The following is an 18,617-nucleotide window of genomic DNA, read 5'->3' as shown; positions in this document are numbered from 1 at the left end:
GAACACAAAAAACTCAACATGCTTTTTTTCAGGCACATCATCTATACAGACTGTGCCTAGGCAGTCACACTGCAGTATCTGAAAATGTTTTTTTGGGCTACTTTCACACTGAGGTGCTATTCAGGCATTTTAGCACTAAAAATAGCATCTCAAAGGAGCCTCTCATGCCTCCCCAGTGTGAGTGCCTGAGTGCTATCACACTGGGGTGGTGCGCTTGCAGGAATGTCAAAAAAAGTTATGCAAGCAGCATCGTTGGGGTGGTGTGGCAGCGTTGCAACACAGGTGCTTTTTACCCTTTTTTTGCCCGCTAGCGGGGGTTAAATGTGCCCAGCTACCAGCCGAAAAGCGCCACTATAACAGCCAGCTAAACTAAAACTAGTGGAGCTTTACCGCTAATGCCAGCACCACCCCAGTGTGAAAGTAGCCTCAGAGATAAGATTTTTTATTTTATTTTAAACATCATAATGTCACTGACTATTTAACATGTTAGCGAACTATCTATGCAGACTAGTGATTTCATAATATTTCTTCATTAAAACCCACCTAAATTGTATATTAAGTTTTGAAGGGAGTAGGAAAGGATTACAATCTCCATTAGGTTTATTTTGCCCTTTGACTTCATTGGGGAGATTTTCCCTCAATTCTCGTCTGTCTCAGTGACAATCTAAAACAAAGTGTTAGACAGGATATACAGAGAAATCTCCCCTTAATTCAAATTTTATATATATGTTAAAAAGGGAGGAGGTGCTACACCTCTTTTCCAACTTTGACAAATATTTGCAAAATGTGTATGGGCTGGAGTGGAAAAAAGTTTTTTTTAGCAAACTCATTGATGCAATGGTAGCTGCAATGCATTATACAATTTCCATAAAAATTAACACTAACCTGCAGCATCCCATGTCCATTCCCTTCAATTGTACCTTTGCATGTAATGTGTAGTCGCCTCAGCTGTTTTGTTGATCTACACAAGTAAAAGCACATTAGCAATCTACTTGCAAAATATTACATAAATATATAAATAAAACAAACTTGGTGTACAATACAGAATACAGGATCTTAGTCATAACCAACGGTTATATGCAGCTACCCACAGGTAAATAAACACTGGCAAAAAAAAATAGGATTTTTATAACAGCTTACCTGTAAAATCCTTTTCTTTTGAAGTACATCACAGGAAACAGAACCATATAGTAATTACTATGTGGGTTATAGTCCACCTTCAGGTGTTGGACACTGGCACACCCTAAACAGGAAGTTGCCTCCCTATAACACTAACCCCTCCAATACCAGGAGCATCTCAGTTTTGTAGCAAAGCAATACACAAGTATACTAGAAAGAGGCGCGGGACCTCTGTGTCCTGTGATGTACCTCAAAAGAAAAGTATTTTAAAAGGTATGCTGTTATAAAAATCCTATTTTCTTTAATCGTACATCACGGAACACAGAGCCATGGTACTTACTATGTGGGATGTCCCAGAGCAATGCCAACTGAGGGGAGGGAGACACCAAACGTAGGGCACCATGAGATCAGAGGACTTATACTGCTGCCTACAGTACACTGCGCCCAAAGGCGACATCCTCATGTCTTCCACATTAACCTGATAGAATCTGATAAATGTATGGATTGAAGACCAAGTTGCGGGCTTGCAGATTTGAGCCATGGAGGCTTGGTGATGCACTGTCCACGAAGCACTAACAGCCCTAGAGGAGTGCGTTTTGAATTGAGAGGGTAGAAACTACCTCTTTGAACCATAAACTAGAATGATTACATGCCAAATCCATTTAGAATAGTAGATTTCCATGCTGCCTGTCCATTTTTAGGACCTTCAGGCAATACAACCATTTTCTGAATCTGAGCTGTAGTTTTTAAGTAGACTGCTCTCACCACATCAAGAGAAAGTTGTGATTTTTCTTCCATAGAGAAGGGTTCTGGGAAAAGTTAAGATAGAACAATATCATGGTTTAGATTAAAAAAAACCTGATACTACCTTAGCCTTGAGAAAAATAATAATATGGCTCTTTACAAGAAAGAATTCTGAAACCCTTCTTGTTGCAGACATGGTTAATAGAAAAAAATAGTTTGCTTGTCAAAAAAGAACCAAGGGAATATGTCGTATTCGTCCCCCCCAAAAAAAGGCCGTTTTGTAATGCTGCCAAAACTAACTTCAAGTCCCAAGGGTTCAGGGGTGACCTAAAACGGGGATTAGGCTGTGTTACCCCCTGAATAAAGTTACGAACCAAAGAAAGCGTAGTGGTCGTTGAAAGAATACCAATAAGGCCAAGACCTATCCTTAGAAAGCACTTAAAGCCAGCTTTATTTCTCTGCCCCATCTGCAGATAGTCAAGGAATCTACCATTGACCTATTTCCTGGGGTGCAACCCCTGGTTTCACATAAGGAGACATATGCTTCTCCATAATATACAATTATGTATATTACTGTACAAGCCTCCCTTGCATTAACCAAGATAGAAACCACTGAACCCGACAGCCCACATTTCTTCAGATTGTGGGTCTCAATAGGCAAACCGTTAAATCTAGTGTTTGTAAAGTAAGATGGAATACCGGACCTTACGAAAGAAGGTCTGGCCGTGGTGGTAGGATCAACGGGTCCCCTACTGTCATCTTTACGATCCCTGAATACCAAGATTTCCTGGTTCCCACTGGGGGCCACAAGAATCAGACTTCCCTTCTTGCATGATCCTGTGAAGAAGTCGTGTTAGCAGGCAGAATAGGATGGAATGCATAAATCAGTGAGAATCGATTCCATGGGCATAGCAAGGCATCTGTTCCGCATGCTAGCGGATACTTTCTTTTTTTACAAAAGTTGTCAATTTCTTTGTTGAACCTGGACATAAACAGATCTATGTCTGGGATCCCCCATCTTTGACATATTGACAGGAAGATATTGGGGTGAAGGAACCAGTCTCCCGTGAACAACTGCTGGCGACTCAAGTAGTCCACCTGCCAATTTTCTATTCCTAGAATGAACATTGCCAATAGGCAAAGTACATTGCTTCCTGCCCAAGATAGGATATGATTCATCTTTCTCTGGGCCGCACAAATTCTTGTGCCCCCTTGGTGATTAATATAGGCCACTGCTGTGGTATAGTTGGATTGAATCCTGAAAGGACAATACTGTAACTGAACGTTTAGGTCCTCAAAACCAAGCGCTCTGCCTGAATTTCTAGAATGATAACGGGCAAGGTCATTTCTGATCTGGGTCACTTTCGTAGTAACTTGCAGATTTGTGGCTATTAACCATAAACTGAGGCTCCTGCGTACCCAACCTACAGTACCTGGTTTTTCCATGTAGTCCATCCGGGTACTAACCAGGCCGCACCCTGCTTGGCCTCCAAAATCAGACGAGATTGGCTGCTTTCAGGGTGATGTGGCCATAGGCTTTGGAGTCAGACAGACACATTGGGAATCTAGACCTTGAACCCTTTGTTCCAAGCCGATAGGATAATGTTTTACAGCAGTCTCGAATGAAACTGAGCATAAGGAACGGCCTTGAATGAAGCCACCATCTTTCCCAACAACCTCATGCCAAGTTGAATAGAAGAATTCATCTTGCTTCGACCACTTAAATCAGTTCCTTTATGGCGCTGATCTTTGCCTGGGGCAAGAATACCCTTTTCTGGGTGTACCTATGATCAGATCCAAAGTATCTTAGCCCTTGTCATGGTTTAACAAGATTTCTGCTAGGCTGAGAATCCGACCTAGATATTCCAGGTAGTTGAATGTGGCGACCATACTTTGGTCTAAGCGGGCTACCGACTGGACTATCAAGAACAGATTGTCCAGGTAAACCATAATTGGTATACCGTGGGCCCTTAAGCTGGATAGAAGAGGGGCCAGAACCTTTGTAAACACTCAAGGTGCAGTAGCTAGACCAGAAAGCAGAGCTACACACTGAAAATGAAGATTTTCCACCTTGAAAAGTAGATATTAGTAGTGAGCGAAGAAATAGGCATATGGAGGTATGCATCTTTGATGTTCATTGACACCAAAAGTTCTCCTCTTTGTAGGATGGAGATAACTTTTTGGCTCGACTCCATGCGAAAAACAGGATTTTTATAACAGCTAACCTGTAAAGTCCTTTTCTTGGAGTACATCATAGGACACAGAGCCCTAAGTATTTACTTAGTGGGTTATAGCTACCTTCAGGTGTTGACACTGGCACACCCAATACAGGACGCCAACTCCCCTATATAAACCCCCCTCCTTCCAGGTGTACCTCAGTTTTTGTAGCCAAGCAATATAAGCAATATACTTAAACCCCACAAAAGAAGAGGGGCGGGACCTCTGTGTCCTATGATGTACTCCAAGAAAAGGATTTTACAGGTAAGCTGTTATAAAAATCCAATTTTCTTTATCATACATCATAGGATACAGAGCCTTAAGTATTTACTTAGTGGGACATCCCATAGGAATGCTACTTGAGGGGAGAGAGACACAACCCGTAGGTCACCCTCAGACCTTGAGGACTTATACTGCTGCCTGCAGCACACTGCACCCGAAGGCGATAGCCTTATTCCTTCTTACATCCACTTGGTAAAATTTTGTGAATGTATGGACCGAAGACCAAGTTGCGGCCTTGCAGATCTGAGCAAAGGAGGCCTGGTGACGCATTGCCCAAGAAGCACTAAACTCTTAGGTAGAGCGCACCTTAACTTGAAAAGGGGGAATCTTACCCCTTAAATCATAAGTTTGAATTTTAACTTGCCGAATCCACTTAGCAACAGTGGATTTAGACACTGCCTGTCCTTTTTTAGGACCTTCTGGCAGAACAAATAAGACATCAGTCTTACAAATCTGAGCAGTTTTCTTTAAACAGATTTTCACTGCAGAAACAGCAGCCAATTCTGAAACCCTCCTTGCTAAAATTATAGCAACCGAAAATATCAATTCAAGTCCCAAGGGGTTAAAGGTGATTTAACTGGCTTAATCCGCATCACCCCTTACATAAAACCCCAGACTAAAGAATGCGTAGCAAGCGGTCTTTGAAATAAAACCGTTAAGGCTGAGACTTGGTCCTTAATAGTACTTAGGGCCAACTTCATCTCTACGCCCAATTGTAGAAAGGCAAGGATTCTGCCTATGATCCCATTAGTTTGAGGGCAATACCTCATCCTGTCCCCCACTGTTCCCCTGGTAAGGAGTTTGGAGTGGGAGAGGGATCTAGCATGCTTCTCATCCCCTTTAATGGAGGATGCAATCCTACTCTTCCTTCTAAGTCCTGCAGGGCAGAGGAAAATGCATCTTCAGTCACGTATACAGGGGCTGAAGTGTGAGAAGCAGTTGCACCACCAATTGCCCTTCAATGACAAACCCTGGCTTGCAATGTCGGCTATCTCTGGAGAGGATGACAATGTTGAGGCATGTCTGGAGTTCTCAGCACCTGGGGGGGGGGGGGGGGGGTTTGGTGCCTTAGTAGCAAGCCTTGAAGCCATAGTGCAAAGTACAAAAAGCAAAAGGTACTCTAAGAACTGTTCTATTTATTTGAACAATAGTAGGAAAAACAGTGGTAGCATAGAATGATCCAATGCTAAACAATACGTTTTTTTTCTGTACTGCAAATGCTTGTGTAAACCCTTCATGTGCACCAGCGCTTTGGTGTCCTGTGGCAGCCTTGCTTCAGCTGTTCTATAGACACAGTCTGTTTCCCTGAGTATCAGCTTTAAGCTTTTTCAGGTGCGAGCCTGATTGTCTATGCGCCAAGCCCTTTCCAGTGCTTTAGCAAGAGTCGCCTAAGAGGGAAGGCAGGCAGCAGGGGAGGGGGAAGGGGATTTACACAGCCGTTTTATCAGCTTTTCAGATTTATACTTGTTTAAACATAAAATGTATCCCTATCCACTAAATCTCCCCATTTAGGGGAAGAGGAGACCCCCTCCCTCCAGCTGCTGAGACACGCTGTATTAGCACAGATTTAAACAGGGCCTATACACTATTACTCCCTCTAGAGGAATTTTTAAGGCATTTTACAATATAATTGAAAGTCATAGGCAGTTCCTATGCGTTATCGCTGCAGGATACTGCTGTAAACAGACAGATCCAAACTTCACCCATCACGACGGGCAGCGTGGTTAAACCTTCAAAGACTGGGGCCCGTTTAATAGGGGTTACACTCCTTTGGATCATGTATAGCACCCCTCAGGACAGCTTTAGGTAATGTAGCAAGACCAAAAAGAGTCCTGGTTCCTAGGGTCCAGCCCTCAAAGAGGAACGTTACAGGCTAAACCTCGTTCTTCTATGCGAGGCCCGGGTACCATCTTGGAGCCCCAGTGGCAGGATGGATCCGGTTGTGGAGGCTTTTTAAATCCAGCATGGATCCCTCCTGGAGCTCTACAGAGCTCATCTTCACTCGTGCCAACACCTTTAGACACTGGCGAAAAAACTGAGGTACTCCTGGAAGGAGGAGGGGTTATATAGGGGAGTCAACTTCCTGTATTGGGTGTGCCAGTGTCAACACCTGAAGGTAGCTATAACCCACTAAGAAAATACTTAAGGCTCTGTGTCCTATGATGTACGATATAGAAAAATACACTTTTTTAATTAAAGAATAAGAAAACCGTAAAGTTAGCCCAATTTATTTTTATATTGTGAAAGATAAGGTTACACAGAGTAAATTGATAGCCAACATGTCACACTTCAAAATTGCACCCACTCGTGGAATGTTGACAGACTTTTACCCTTAAAAATCTCTATAGGCGACATTTAAAAAATTCTACCGGTTGCATGTTTTGCGTTGCAGAGGAGGTCTAGGGATATAATTATTGCTCTAGCGATCGCAGTAAAACCTCACGTGTGGTTTGAAAACTGTTTTCATATGCCGGCGCTACTCACGTTTGCGTTTACTTCTGCACGCAAGCTCGGCGGGAAAGGGCGTTTACATATTTTTTTTTCTTATTTTACCTTTTACTTTTTATTTTTACACTGTTTAAAAAAAAACAAAAGTAAGTCACTTTTACTCCGATTACAGGGAATGTAAACATCCCGTGTAATAGAAAAAAAGCTTGACAGGACCTCTTAAATATGAGATCTGGGGTCAAAAAGACCTTTAAGGCGGAAGTGAAGTTTTGACGTCACTTCTGCCCTGCAGTGTCATGGAGACGGTTGGGGGCCCATCTTCCCCTCGCATGTCTCCATATCAGCCCAGGGGACAGATGTGATTGCCTCCGCCAATGGCACCAAATCGTGGCAGGGGGCCCCTCTCCCGTCATGGATAAAAGTGATCTCACAGCGAATCCGCCACAGAGACCACTTTCATCTTGTACCGGACCGCCGGCCGAACAAGGGGATACCAGGGTTATGGCATCTAGCTGCTGCCATAAAAACGATATCTGTCCCCAAAGTAGGGACGTACATCAGCGTGCGGCGGTCCAGCAGTGGTTAATGCTCAGCCTGATGCAATAGTAAATGTGTCAAAAGGAATACCTCTTTCATGCTCCTCTTTGCTCTTGTGCGTTTTATTGCAGCAGCAATAATGGTACTTTTAAAAAACACATTCCTGCGCTGGACGTTGGAGGCCCCTTCTCCTTTTTTTTAAAAAAAAAAAGAGCTTTCCCATTTGAGAAGGGGCATCTGATCCTACAGGATTGTTCTGCGAGAGGAAAAAAATGGCGAGGAGAGAGCCTGGAAGCCGAGTAGGGCGGCGTGCTGATAGGAGAAAATAAAAAAAACTGACGTTCTTCCTCATGAAAAAGGGGAGAGTACAGCCCAGGTGGGATACCGGAGGTCTGCTGCTAGCTGGAGAAAAAAATAAAAATAAGCCTGCGGCTCCTGATACAGCATGATCTCTTGAGGAAGCATGAGAAGGTATGTGCTCCATACAGCCCCCAGTGGTGACACTTAGACATGAGAGCATTTACTAACTAAAGGAGACATGTCATAAGAAAATTAAAAAATTTTTAAGAGAACTCCACTCACCTTTCCCGCTGCAGGGTTTTCTGTGGTAAACACCAACAGACCCAATCTTTACCCTCTCTTAACCTTCAGGAGCCGGGGACCCTCGGGAACCCACAATCCTGGATCTGTAACAGCATCCCGCCAGTAAAGCTTTATGGCCTTAATACCAAAAGTACTGGATCCTGGGATACAGCTCTCTAAAAAGAGAAGCATTTACAGGCAAAACCTTATCTTGGACGAGGCCTGGGTACCATTCAATTCGGCCTAAAAGACACTTTGAATGGATCTGGCTGTATAGCTGACCCCCCCGTAAGGATTGCACCAGTGGAGCTCAGCAGAGAACATCTTCACTCGTGACCAACACAGACACTGGTGAAAAAACTGACTTACTCCCAGTAGTGGGAGGGGTTATATAGGGAGTGAACTTCCTGTTCAGGGTGTACCAGTGTCCATCACCTGAAGGTGGCTTATAACCCACATAGTAACTACTATGGCTCTGTGTCCCGTGATGTACGATAAGAAAACTAGGCGTACGGCACTTCCTTCAAGGGTGCTACAATTAGATTCAAGTCCTTCACACAGGCATTAACTTCCAGCAATTCCTTACACAGGTCTAAATAATTTTATTTAGGAGTTTTCACTGCCCACTGGATTTTGGCTAACAGGGATAGGGAGGACCAGCCCCATAGGGGGTGATTGTCCAGATAACCCATAATGTGTATCCTCTGGGAAAGGAGCAAAGCAAAGACTGGGGTCAGCACCTTGGTGGAAACCCAGGGGACCAAGTACAAGCCAAATGGAACAGGCGACAAATCGGTAATACTGATCGCCCACCACAAAATGCAGATTGCGTTGATGAGAAGAAAAAGATGGGAACGTGCAAGTAAGCCTCCCAAAGATCTACGGAGGTCAGAAAAGTTCCCCAGAAAAAAGGGAGGCAACTACTGACCTGGCTGATTCCTTGCAGAACTTTGGAACAAGTTGAGTGTCTTCAGATCCAGATTAAGCAGGACTCCTCCATTCAACTTGAGAACTGTGGATAGGTTTGACTACAAACCTTGTAAGCTCTTTGCTTGAAATTAGGGCAAGGACCCTCTTTGACTGAGAATCCAAAACTCAAATTTGTAACCTCTAGAAATTAAGCTCTGGACCCAGACATCCAAGACCCATATGGAGGTATGGTGTCTAGTCCCCTTATAAACGCCTCCAAATCCTTAATTCTTTTTTTGAGCCAGAGGTGGACTTGCTGGGGCGTTTCAGATCATTGTCCTGCTGCATAACTTAAAGTGGTGTTGCCACCAAAAAATAAAAAAGTGATTATACTTTTTTTATACCTAGTCTGCCTTCTTCCTTGCCCGGGCTGGTGACATCACTTCCCCTCGTGCCGCACAGTCATCTGGGACCTGTCACATGTCCCAGATGACCGTGCGGCGTATCACAGCGCCCTGCGCCACTCGCGCATGCGCAGTGGGTGCCCGGCTGTGAAAGTCAGCAGCTGGAGTATTTGTAGCTGGTGACTAACTTTTTTAGGGGCACCCCACTTTAAGTGCACTTGAACTTTAGGTCACAAAAGAATAAGTGAAATGCTAAATTAGTTTTATGCCAGATTTAATGGAATGCACACCTTCTAAAAAGTACATTTTTTATCTCATCAATCCACAGAATATTTGCCCAAAAGTTTTGGGGATATTCCAGATGTTTTTGTTGGACAGCAGTGGCTTTTGCCTTGGAAATATCCCATGGATGCCATTTTTGTCCAGTCTCTTTCTTATTGTTGAATCATGAACACTGACCACTGAGGTTATGGATTCTTCTAGATCTTGCCAACTGCCACGCGCTGATATACGTCGTCAGAATGGCATGGGCAGGCAAAAGGGCATACCTGTACATCCCTTTAAATTTGCTGTCTAGCGGGCGCATGCCTGCGGGTCCTGCAAACTCTGTATTCGCTGGCAGCCCGCAACTGCGGAGAGGAGAGGCAGAACGGCGAGATGCCTATGTACACAAGGCATTTCCCTGTACTGCCTAGTGACATGACAGATCTACTGCTCCCCATCATCGGGAGCAGTGATCTCTCTGTCATGTTGTAGTGAGCCCATCCCCCCTACAGTTAGAACACATCCAGGGAACACACTTAACCCCTTGAATGCCCACTAGTGTTTAACCCCTTCCCTTTCGGTGTCATTTATACATCAGTGGCTATTTGTAGCTCTGATCGCTGTATAAATGTCAAGTGTCCAATCTGTCCGCCATGTCGCAGCCCCGATAAAAAAAACAAAAAAACAAACACAGATCGCCAGCATTACTAGTAAAAAAAAAAAATTATAAAAATGCCATAAATCTATCCCCTATTTTGTAGACGCTACAACTTTTGTGCAAACCAATCAATATACACTTCTACATATTTTTGGTAAAAAAAAAAAAATCACAATAAGAATACATATTGGCCTAAAGTGTGGAAGAAATTTGTTTTATATATTTTTTGGGGATATTTATTAGAGCAAAAAGAAAAAAAAATATCACTTTTTTTTCCCAAAGCATTGGTCTTTTTGTTTATAGTGCAAAATATAAAAAATAAAATAAAAATAGGCAGAGGTGGCCACCTACCACCAAAAGAAAGCTCTATTTGTGGGAAAAAAGGTGACGTCAATTTTGTTTGGGTAAAACTTTGCACGACTGCGCAATTGTCAGCTAAAGTGGTGCAGTGTCGAATTGCAAAAAAGGCTCTGGTCAGGAAGGGGGTAAATCCTTCCGGGGCTGAAGTGGCCAATGACCTCCTGGATGAGTTGTCCTTTACTCTGAGTAATTTTGGTAGGCAGGTCACTCCTGGGAAGGTTCATTACTGTACCAAGTTTTCTCTATATGTGTATAATGGTTTTCACCATAGTTCATAGTGCGAAATTGCTTTGCAACCCCTTTCAGAGAGATACAGGTCAATTTGTCTCATCTGTTCTTGAATTTCTTTAGATCACGGCATGATGTGTTTCTTTTTGAGATCTTTTAGCATGCTTTACTTTGTCAGACAGCTTCTATTTAAAGCGGAAATTCAGTCATTTCTTTCAACATTCTAGCTATTATATCTTCTGCCCTTGTTTTAACTTTGGATAGTAAAACATTTGTTTTCTGCCAGTGAATACCTTATACGGCCCACTTCCTGTTTGGTAAAGAGCCAAAGGCTTAGGACATCATGCACAGCTCACACTCGCACTCTTGTGAGAATTTGCCAGGAAGGGAGAGGAGGATGAATCATAAGAGGGCCAATGAGAGCTGCAGAGCTGGAGGTGTGCTGTGTAAATCCAGGAAGTTAACAGGCAGCAGCTTCAGCTTTCCACAGTTAAAATGGCTGAAGCCTGACTCAGTGGAGGGAGATTTCATGCAGCATATTTGGCAAGTACAGAATCGCAGTATATATAAAATAATATGCAAACTGGTTGGAGGGAAGCTTCAGAATGGAAAAGTTTTTTTATTACAAATTATGTGAGCAGACTACAGTTCCTCTTTAAGCGATTGCTTGATTCAACGTGTCTGGCAACAATCAGGCCTGGATGTGCAAGTGAAATTTAACTAATCTTTCCAAAAAATGTAGTTAATTACTGTCCGTTTAAGATTTAGCAAAGGGGAAAATCATTTAAAAACTGCATTTTGGATTAAATCGGGTTATCTTTGTGCAATATTCAAATGTATTTATTGATCTGAATCATTTAAAGTGGAAGCAAACTTTTTTTTCTTTTTTTTACTTATACCTACAGGGTACAAGGCTTACCTGTAGGTACAGTGAATATCACCTAAACTTGCACTATTTAGGAGATATTCAAACCCCATGTAGCCGGTGATGTAACAAGCGCAAGTGCTCTTAAGGGACAGCATGCCCGCGTGCATGTGCGCGACTGATGTCATTGCGGTACAGCCAGTGGACACAAACTAGGAAGACCGATCAGGTAAAGATGGAAGCCCTGTCAGTGGTGACAGTGCATCCGCTGGAAGGCTTCATGCTAAGGTAAGTATTTTATCATTGCTAGTGTGCAATGCACATTACGGCATTGTCTTACAGGATTAAAAAAAAAAAAAATGCAGTTTACTGCTGCTTTAAGTGTGACAAATGTGCAAAAAAAAAAAAAAAATAAAGAAAGGGACACATACTTTTTCCACATCTTATCTTATCCAAGGAGGGATCAAACAGGTGTTCTCATTCAAATGTACCCCCTTTAGGAACAGGGCTCTGCCATGGCAAGACCATGGCCTTTGTGCGTACAGCAACCTGCAGGTAACTCAACATTATGCACCATGTGTCAAGGTGAGTGCCTACCCAAGGTCCATTGCCTGAAGCAACATTACAGGCCTCCCCACTTTCATCCAGGAGGGTCTGGTCCCCCAAGGTACAGCTGAGGAATCAATTGATCTGGAAGCTGAAAAATAAGCCTCAATAGCTACGGTGCGCCAGGAACATTGACTTACAAATTATCTTGAAAAGTAAAAACCTCCAAAAGGGAAGAGGTAAGTTTCTGTCAGTAGAGAGAGAAAAGATCTATCATCTAAAAGACACCTTAAGGTAGCTGCATATAATCATAGGTTTAAGATTAGGATCCTGTCCTCTATTTCACGACTAGGAAAATGTTTTTTCCCTTAAATTTCATTAGCATGTCATGTTAGCGGTATACTTACTTTTCCCATTCAGGAAACCGTTCTAAGCATTGCCTTGTAAAGGTTACCAATCCTGTAGGTCCTGGAAAAAAGATAAAAGTAGTAAGTCTCTAGAAATGACATCAATGGTCAACTTCTTCCAATACGTCAGTTCCCCATGATCACCTACAAGCTGAACGCCACACTGTTTTCTTATATTTTTCAGAGACCCTAGTGATGAGACATCACCAGAACCTGCAGTTCCACAGAAATGGTGAAATTATTATAAAGGCAAATGATGGTGCCATGGTCCCAAATTGGATTCTTAACACTGAATAATAAATAAATCTGCGAGCCAAAACGTAACACATATCTATCTTTGCTATACAATGAAAATCATCAGGAGACCTATAATTATTTCACTTACTAGTCTATATACTGGTGTGGATCACCGTCTCGAAATAGACATAGAACAAAATAATGAGATATTTTGTTAATAAATAGAAAATAAATGAGACGTTTGTGTCATGTGGTGACAATGCAGGTACACAGTTGGAAGACCGGGACAAAATGCTGCCACCCTATAACTAAAAAAGCATGAACAAAGACCTTCCTGGCAGAAGTACTTTAAAAGCATCCATGAAAGCTTCAGAATTAAACATTTTTAAAAAAAGACTGTTGGAATTTTACATTAAAGTTTTAAATCTTGTATGTGATTTTAGTGGGTGAGTTTACATATACTTTAACCACTTGCCGACCGTGCTATAGCAGAAAGATGGCTACATCGTGGCTGGTTAGTTCCAGGAGGCCAGTATATGCGCTGTGGGGCGCGGGTGGCACGCTCTGTGAGCGCAGTGTCAGGAGGACACTGCTGATCACAGATTGAGGTAAAAAGCCAATCAGTGGCTCTTTACCACGTAATCAGCTGTGTCCAATCACAGCTGATCAAGGATATAAATAGAAGTAGGTTATCAGCACTTCTTTCCTCCTGCTGACAGCATAAGGAGAGGTGAGTGCCGATAACCAGCTCCTCTAAAAGGAACATGTACACTGATAATCAGAGCACTGATTATTCCTGCAGTCCCAACAGTGCCCACCAGTGCTGCAAATCTGTGCCCACCAGTGCCTCCTCATCAGCGCAGCCTCATCAACGCACATGAGTGAAAAAGAAAAATTACCCGTTTGCAAAATTTCATCACAAACTTAAAATCAAAAATTTCAGCAAAGCCTTCTGCAAGAAACAACCACTTACGTTTCTCTGTGACTCTTCGAAAGTAACAGAAGAGTGTTTTTAACTTCTCAGATTTTCTTGGATTTTTACCTTCAAACAACCTGAAAATTAAAAAGGTAGGTGTAAAGAAAGTTGCAACTGCAAGTAAAACCTTCAATTATATGGACAGTTTTACCTATTTAATTGTAACGTTTTTTTTGCATCATCTCCCAGTAGCCTGTTATATAAGAAATTTACTCCCAAGAACCAAAAGGCATAATAGACAACCAATACATTTTCTCAGTGTATTGCAGTGTCCAAACTGCAACCTTATTGACAGTAGACTTCACAATCATAAAAGGGTGAGAAGCTTTTGAGAAATAAGCTTTCAGTGCAATGTAGTTTCTTCAAGATCCGTCTTATGACCCGCAGCCTACTGGTAGAAAACAAATCTCGCCACACAGTACCCTGACTGAAAATAGCATGTACGCACATTATGTGCCTTCATGCTTAGCTGGAATAATGCAATACATTCATGTTTAAGAGCACTGCCTCGGGAGCCAAGTGAGAACAAATGCACCTGCAAGCGCAAATGTATTGACATGGATGGGAACGTTTAGATGGGCTCCAACAGAAGAGTCATCCCTTTTGGCCAAATGACAAATGTTATTCAATTAAAATATGTTTAATAACAATTTACTTAGGTTTGAAAGTAACCCAATAATACGTTTTTGACTTACAAAGAGCACAAAATTACCTTGAACATCCATAAGAATAAATGTAGACATCAAGAAATCACAGAAAATAGACATATAATACTGCTCAAAGTGGATATAAAAATTGACAAGCATTCAACAATGGGCATACAAGAAGATACTCATTAGGCTTCTCTAACGTAAGGAAAGTTTAATTTGCAGTAACTCATAGCAGCCTTTTAGATTTCTGCACATTAATGAAGATTACTAAAACCTACTGATTGGCTGGTTTTCCAGTTTTGAAAATGTATATCTTTAGAAAAACCCAGTTAAAACATATAGTTAGTATTTTAATATTCACAGAGGATGAGTGGTTATAATTTTCAGCAAATATAAAATAAAAATTACTAACGCCCACAACCAAATAGCTACTTCCTAAAAAAAAAAAAAAAAAAAAAAAAAAAAAAAAACAATATATAAAATTGTCAGGAAGCTGCCAACATAGAAAAGTGATCTCTGCACAGTTATAAAAATAGTGATAAATAATATGTGGCGCTACCTCACCTCTAGTAAACCTATAAATACAGTATCATTAAAAAATGAATCATCCAAATACAGTACATAGCATTACGATAAAGTGCAAGTACTGATAAAAGTGCAAACATGTGCAAAACCCTGGTCAATACGTGTTCCATCAGCACCAATCCAGCGCCCTAATCCGGTGACACGCCGCATGGTAGAAGTTAGCATCTGGCAGAACCATGCCCCCCCAATCAGTTTCAACAGTCACAATATCGCCTGGGTAAGGCGGGGGGCATCTGTACCGATAGGAAGTTCACAAGATTCAGCTTGACTGCTCGAAGAAAGGGGCCTGGAATAAGGTTGGGAAAGGTCTGAAGGGGGTATAGCAAGCCTGGCATGATGTTAATTTGGACGATGCTACAACGTCTGAACCATGTAAACAGACCGTTCTGGTGGCTGGGATTATGTGGCAATTAAAACAGAGCCAGATCTAGCCTGTCTGTGCAGTTTGGGGGTGCAGTAAAGACAGGGGGCATAGTGTCAACACACACCTTCATTTGATCCCCTACCTAGCAATCCCTGTTTTTCTGTTGCACCAGCTCTCTCCACTGGCTATGTGTGAATCACTGATAGTCTGTCAGACAGTGCGACAGTCAGAGTAGTCTACCACTACTTCTGGGTACTACAGATGTAGGGCAGGAATGAACAGGAAATACTAGTTTCATGCGTATCAACAAGGCTGCAAAAAATAAACACAATACGCATGTACTAGGCCAGCTTCTCTCAACTTTTTACCAGTCACAGCACCCTTTAAAAAAGTATGCAAAATCATAGACACCCCAGTTCCAAACTGCATTTATTGGGCTGAAGGACACGGATATCTGTGCTGGATGAGGAGGTCATCCTCTCTTGGGCACCACACTGGGGAGCACCGTATCTCATCAAATTCCCCTTTCACTACAGGGGCCCACAAAACTTCAGAGTCAGCCCCTTTCACACCAGAGCTAGCCTCAATGACCTTAGAGTCTGCCCCTCTCAAAAGTCCACAGTTCCCCTTCAAAAATGGAGTGCTACCTTCAAATACGCATCATAGAAGGTGGAGCAGGTCTGGATGGAAGGAGGACTTTCAACCTCTACTACTTCTTCCACCCTTGATCAATGTTATGTTTCCAAGGTGCAGACAGTCCACCTGCCTCTATCCAATGACACAGCGCAATGGATAGAGGCAGAGCACCGTGCAGTCAGTCCAACTTTGCATCACCAAGAATGCGTGCTGCCTCTCAGTCTCTTCACTATATAATGTTACTGGTTTTAGGGGACGTGAAAGAAACCTGGGGGTCACAGCCCAGCCCAGCAACCTCTTCGATCAAGCCTTAATATATAACCAAAAGTGGCCTATTTATAATGTAAAGGGCAGCAATCTGCAAAACACCACAGTAAAATACTTAACACCATACATTGTACTTGAGATAACACTAAATGTGATCTGAACCTAAAAAGAATTTGCGATTTTTTTAAGAATGCTGAATAAAACACATCCTGATTTTATGCCAGCACTGACCATGGAAACCAACAGTACAACCAAAACAAAACAAATCTCGAAGCACACCACAGACCACTAGCTCTAGCTTGCATTATCATTACTGTGGAGAGAACAGAAGCAAAACACTCTTTGGTCAGCAAAGCCTATTAGCAATTAGATCATTGCATTACTGTGCTGCTAGCAACATTTATCTACACAAAATTGGACAGCATCTATAATTTAATGCTGATTGGATCTCATTATCCCAATTTTAAGCCATCACTGGAGAATGTGTTTTTTCCAGTGATTGGTATCAATGTCCCTTTCTGATTCCCCCTATGATTTCACTTCACCTTAAATAAAAATACATGATTGCCAATTAAAGCCATACCCAGAATGTATGACAGAATGTATGACAGTGTCTTACTTTCTTTTTATCCCCAAAAGCCCCACTATGTCTTACTTTCGGGGTATGTCTTATATTGGAAAAAAATTGTCGAATTTTTAGTTTTAACCATAAAATTAACATTTATTAACAACCTGAACAGTATTGTATTCACCACAAAACAGTTTTATAAAAGGAAGTGCCAAGAATGTCTTGTTACAACATTGCATAACATGTAAAACAATGAAAAATGGTAAGAACGAACAGTGGAATACTGGAGGATAAAACAGATTTATGTGTGATACAGTACCACCTGCTGTATTTAATCCAGTGTGACACCTGCTGATACCCACTGAGTTACATACAGCAGATGATACCCCAGTATGCCAGTGTGTATGTTTTACTGATGTATGATTAATACTGTGTGCATTACCATATTTTAAGCAGGAGGCGGCAGTGACAAGTGCAGGGGACGGCGCGGTGACGTATGGAGAGGGGGACGGCTCAGGCGTGGGCAGGAGGCGGCACTCATTAAGATCAGAGGGAAATGGCAGACGCGGCGACGTATGGAGAGGGGGACGGTGCGGACGTGGGCAGGAGGCGGCGCGCAGCTAGATGAGAGGGAGGCGGCAATACCCCCGTGTTTCCCCGAAAGTAAGACATATGTCTTACTTTCGGGGTAAGGCTTATATTAGCCGACCCCTCTGAAACTCCCGATACGTCTTACAATCGGGGGTGTCTTACTATCGGGGAAACAGGGTATCTATTATTTCTATTGAGCGTTTGTATATAAAATGAGGCTACTCCCAATTATATGTACAATTACAGACTCCCGTTTCCCACTTTGTAGTGCTATAAGCTCTTTTTTTCTTTCAGAAAAACTAAAAGATTCATGCTATGCAGGGTGGATAGATAAATCTCCCTCTGCGGGAGCAGGCCCAATGTGACATACCACTCAACAGAGCGCCTTGGTGTCAGTCTGCTTCCAAGAGCGGTCAAATCTCACCCTCTGATAGGAACAACCTCACGCATCTGTGCAACCCTCTTTACCAGCGCCCGTCTTAAGTCTCCGGACTCCCCACTTCGACCGGTCCTAGGCACCCCGGAGTTCCCCCCTGGCTGTGCGGATCCTGCTTTGCGCTCTCTGAGGTCAGTGGGAATCGCACAAGCTTCTCACTTCCTCAGGGGTGATAGGTGGCCTACTATTACTGAACATATGTGTCCCGAGGGCCCATTCCAGCTAGATTTTTGGAGTACTTATCAACTGAACCACTTCTTCGATCGCTGCCCCCACCTGGTAACTTCAACTGGTCCCTGACACCCTATGAAACCTTCTGCTCCGACGAGGGGGTTATGTCTCATGCCCCGTCTGCGACATACCAATTGTTGATTACGCCTCCAGCAGGGCACCAATTAAGGAGTCTGGTGGCTTGGGAAAAGGACTTACAATGCTCCTTCACGACACGTCAGATACAGAACAGCCTGCATTTTACGTACAGATCCTCCATTTATACGAGAACGCAGGAGACAAATTATAAATTGATCACTAGCTGGTACAATACCCCTGCGAAATTGCAGAAGTTTAGGGGGACGAGCCTTCATATCTTTTGGACCTGCCCCCTTATGGAGCAGTTCTGGAAGACAGTCCAACGCGTAGTTCAGAAATTTACCGACCATCCCATTCGGAATGACCCAGCATTTTTCTTACTTCACGCCTCTAATATCTCCCGTAAGAAATACCAGAAGTCCTTGACC

At 42.7% G+C, this 18,617-nt stretch overlaps 1 protein-coding gene across 5 annotated transcripts in view; it reads right to left on the bottom strand.

Annotated features, from left to right (window-relative positions):
• The window catches only part of PARG (poly(ADP-ribose) glycohydrolase), a 175,052-nt gene that overhangs the window by 54,351 nt on the left and 102,084 nt on the right, over window positions 1-18,617 (bottom strand). For all 5 annotated transcript variants that reach the window (XM_077454874.1, XM_077454878.1, XM_077454875.1 and 2 more), the window contains 3 exons: window positions 13,781-13,860; window positions 12,571-12,631; window positions 886-961 (listed from right to left, as the gene is read on the bottom strand). In XM_077454874.1, the coding sequence (XP_077311000.1) occupies window positions 886-961; window positions 12,571-12,631; window positions 13,781-13,860 (217 nt within the window). The remainder of the gene's footprint in view (window positions 1-885; window positions 962-12,570; window positions 12,632-13,780; window positions 13,861-18,617) is intronic.

The sequence above is a fragment of the Lithobates pipiens genome, unplaced genomic scaffold (genome assembly GCF_037356315.1).
Source record: "Lithobates pipiens isolate NorthernLeopardFrog02 unplaced genomic scaffold, aLitPip1_a1.2 Scaffold_25, whole genome shotgun sequence".
In the NCBI taxonomy this organism is placed as follows: Eukaryota; Metazoa; Chordata; class Amphibia; order Anura; family Ranidae; genus Lithobates; species Lithobates pipiens.
This window is presented reverse-complemented; position numbering and strand designations above follow the sequence as displayed.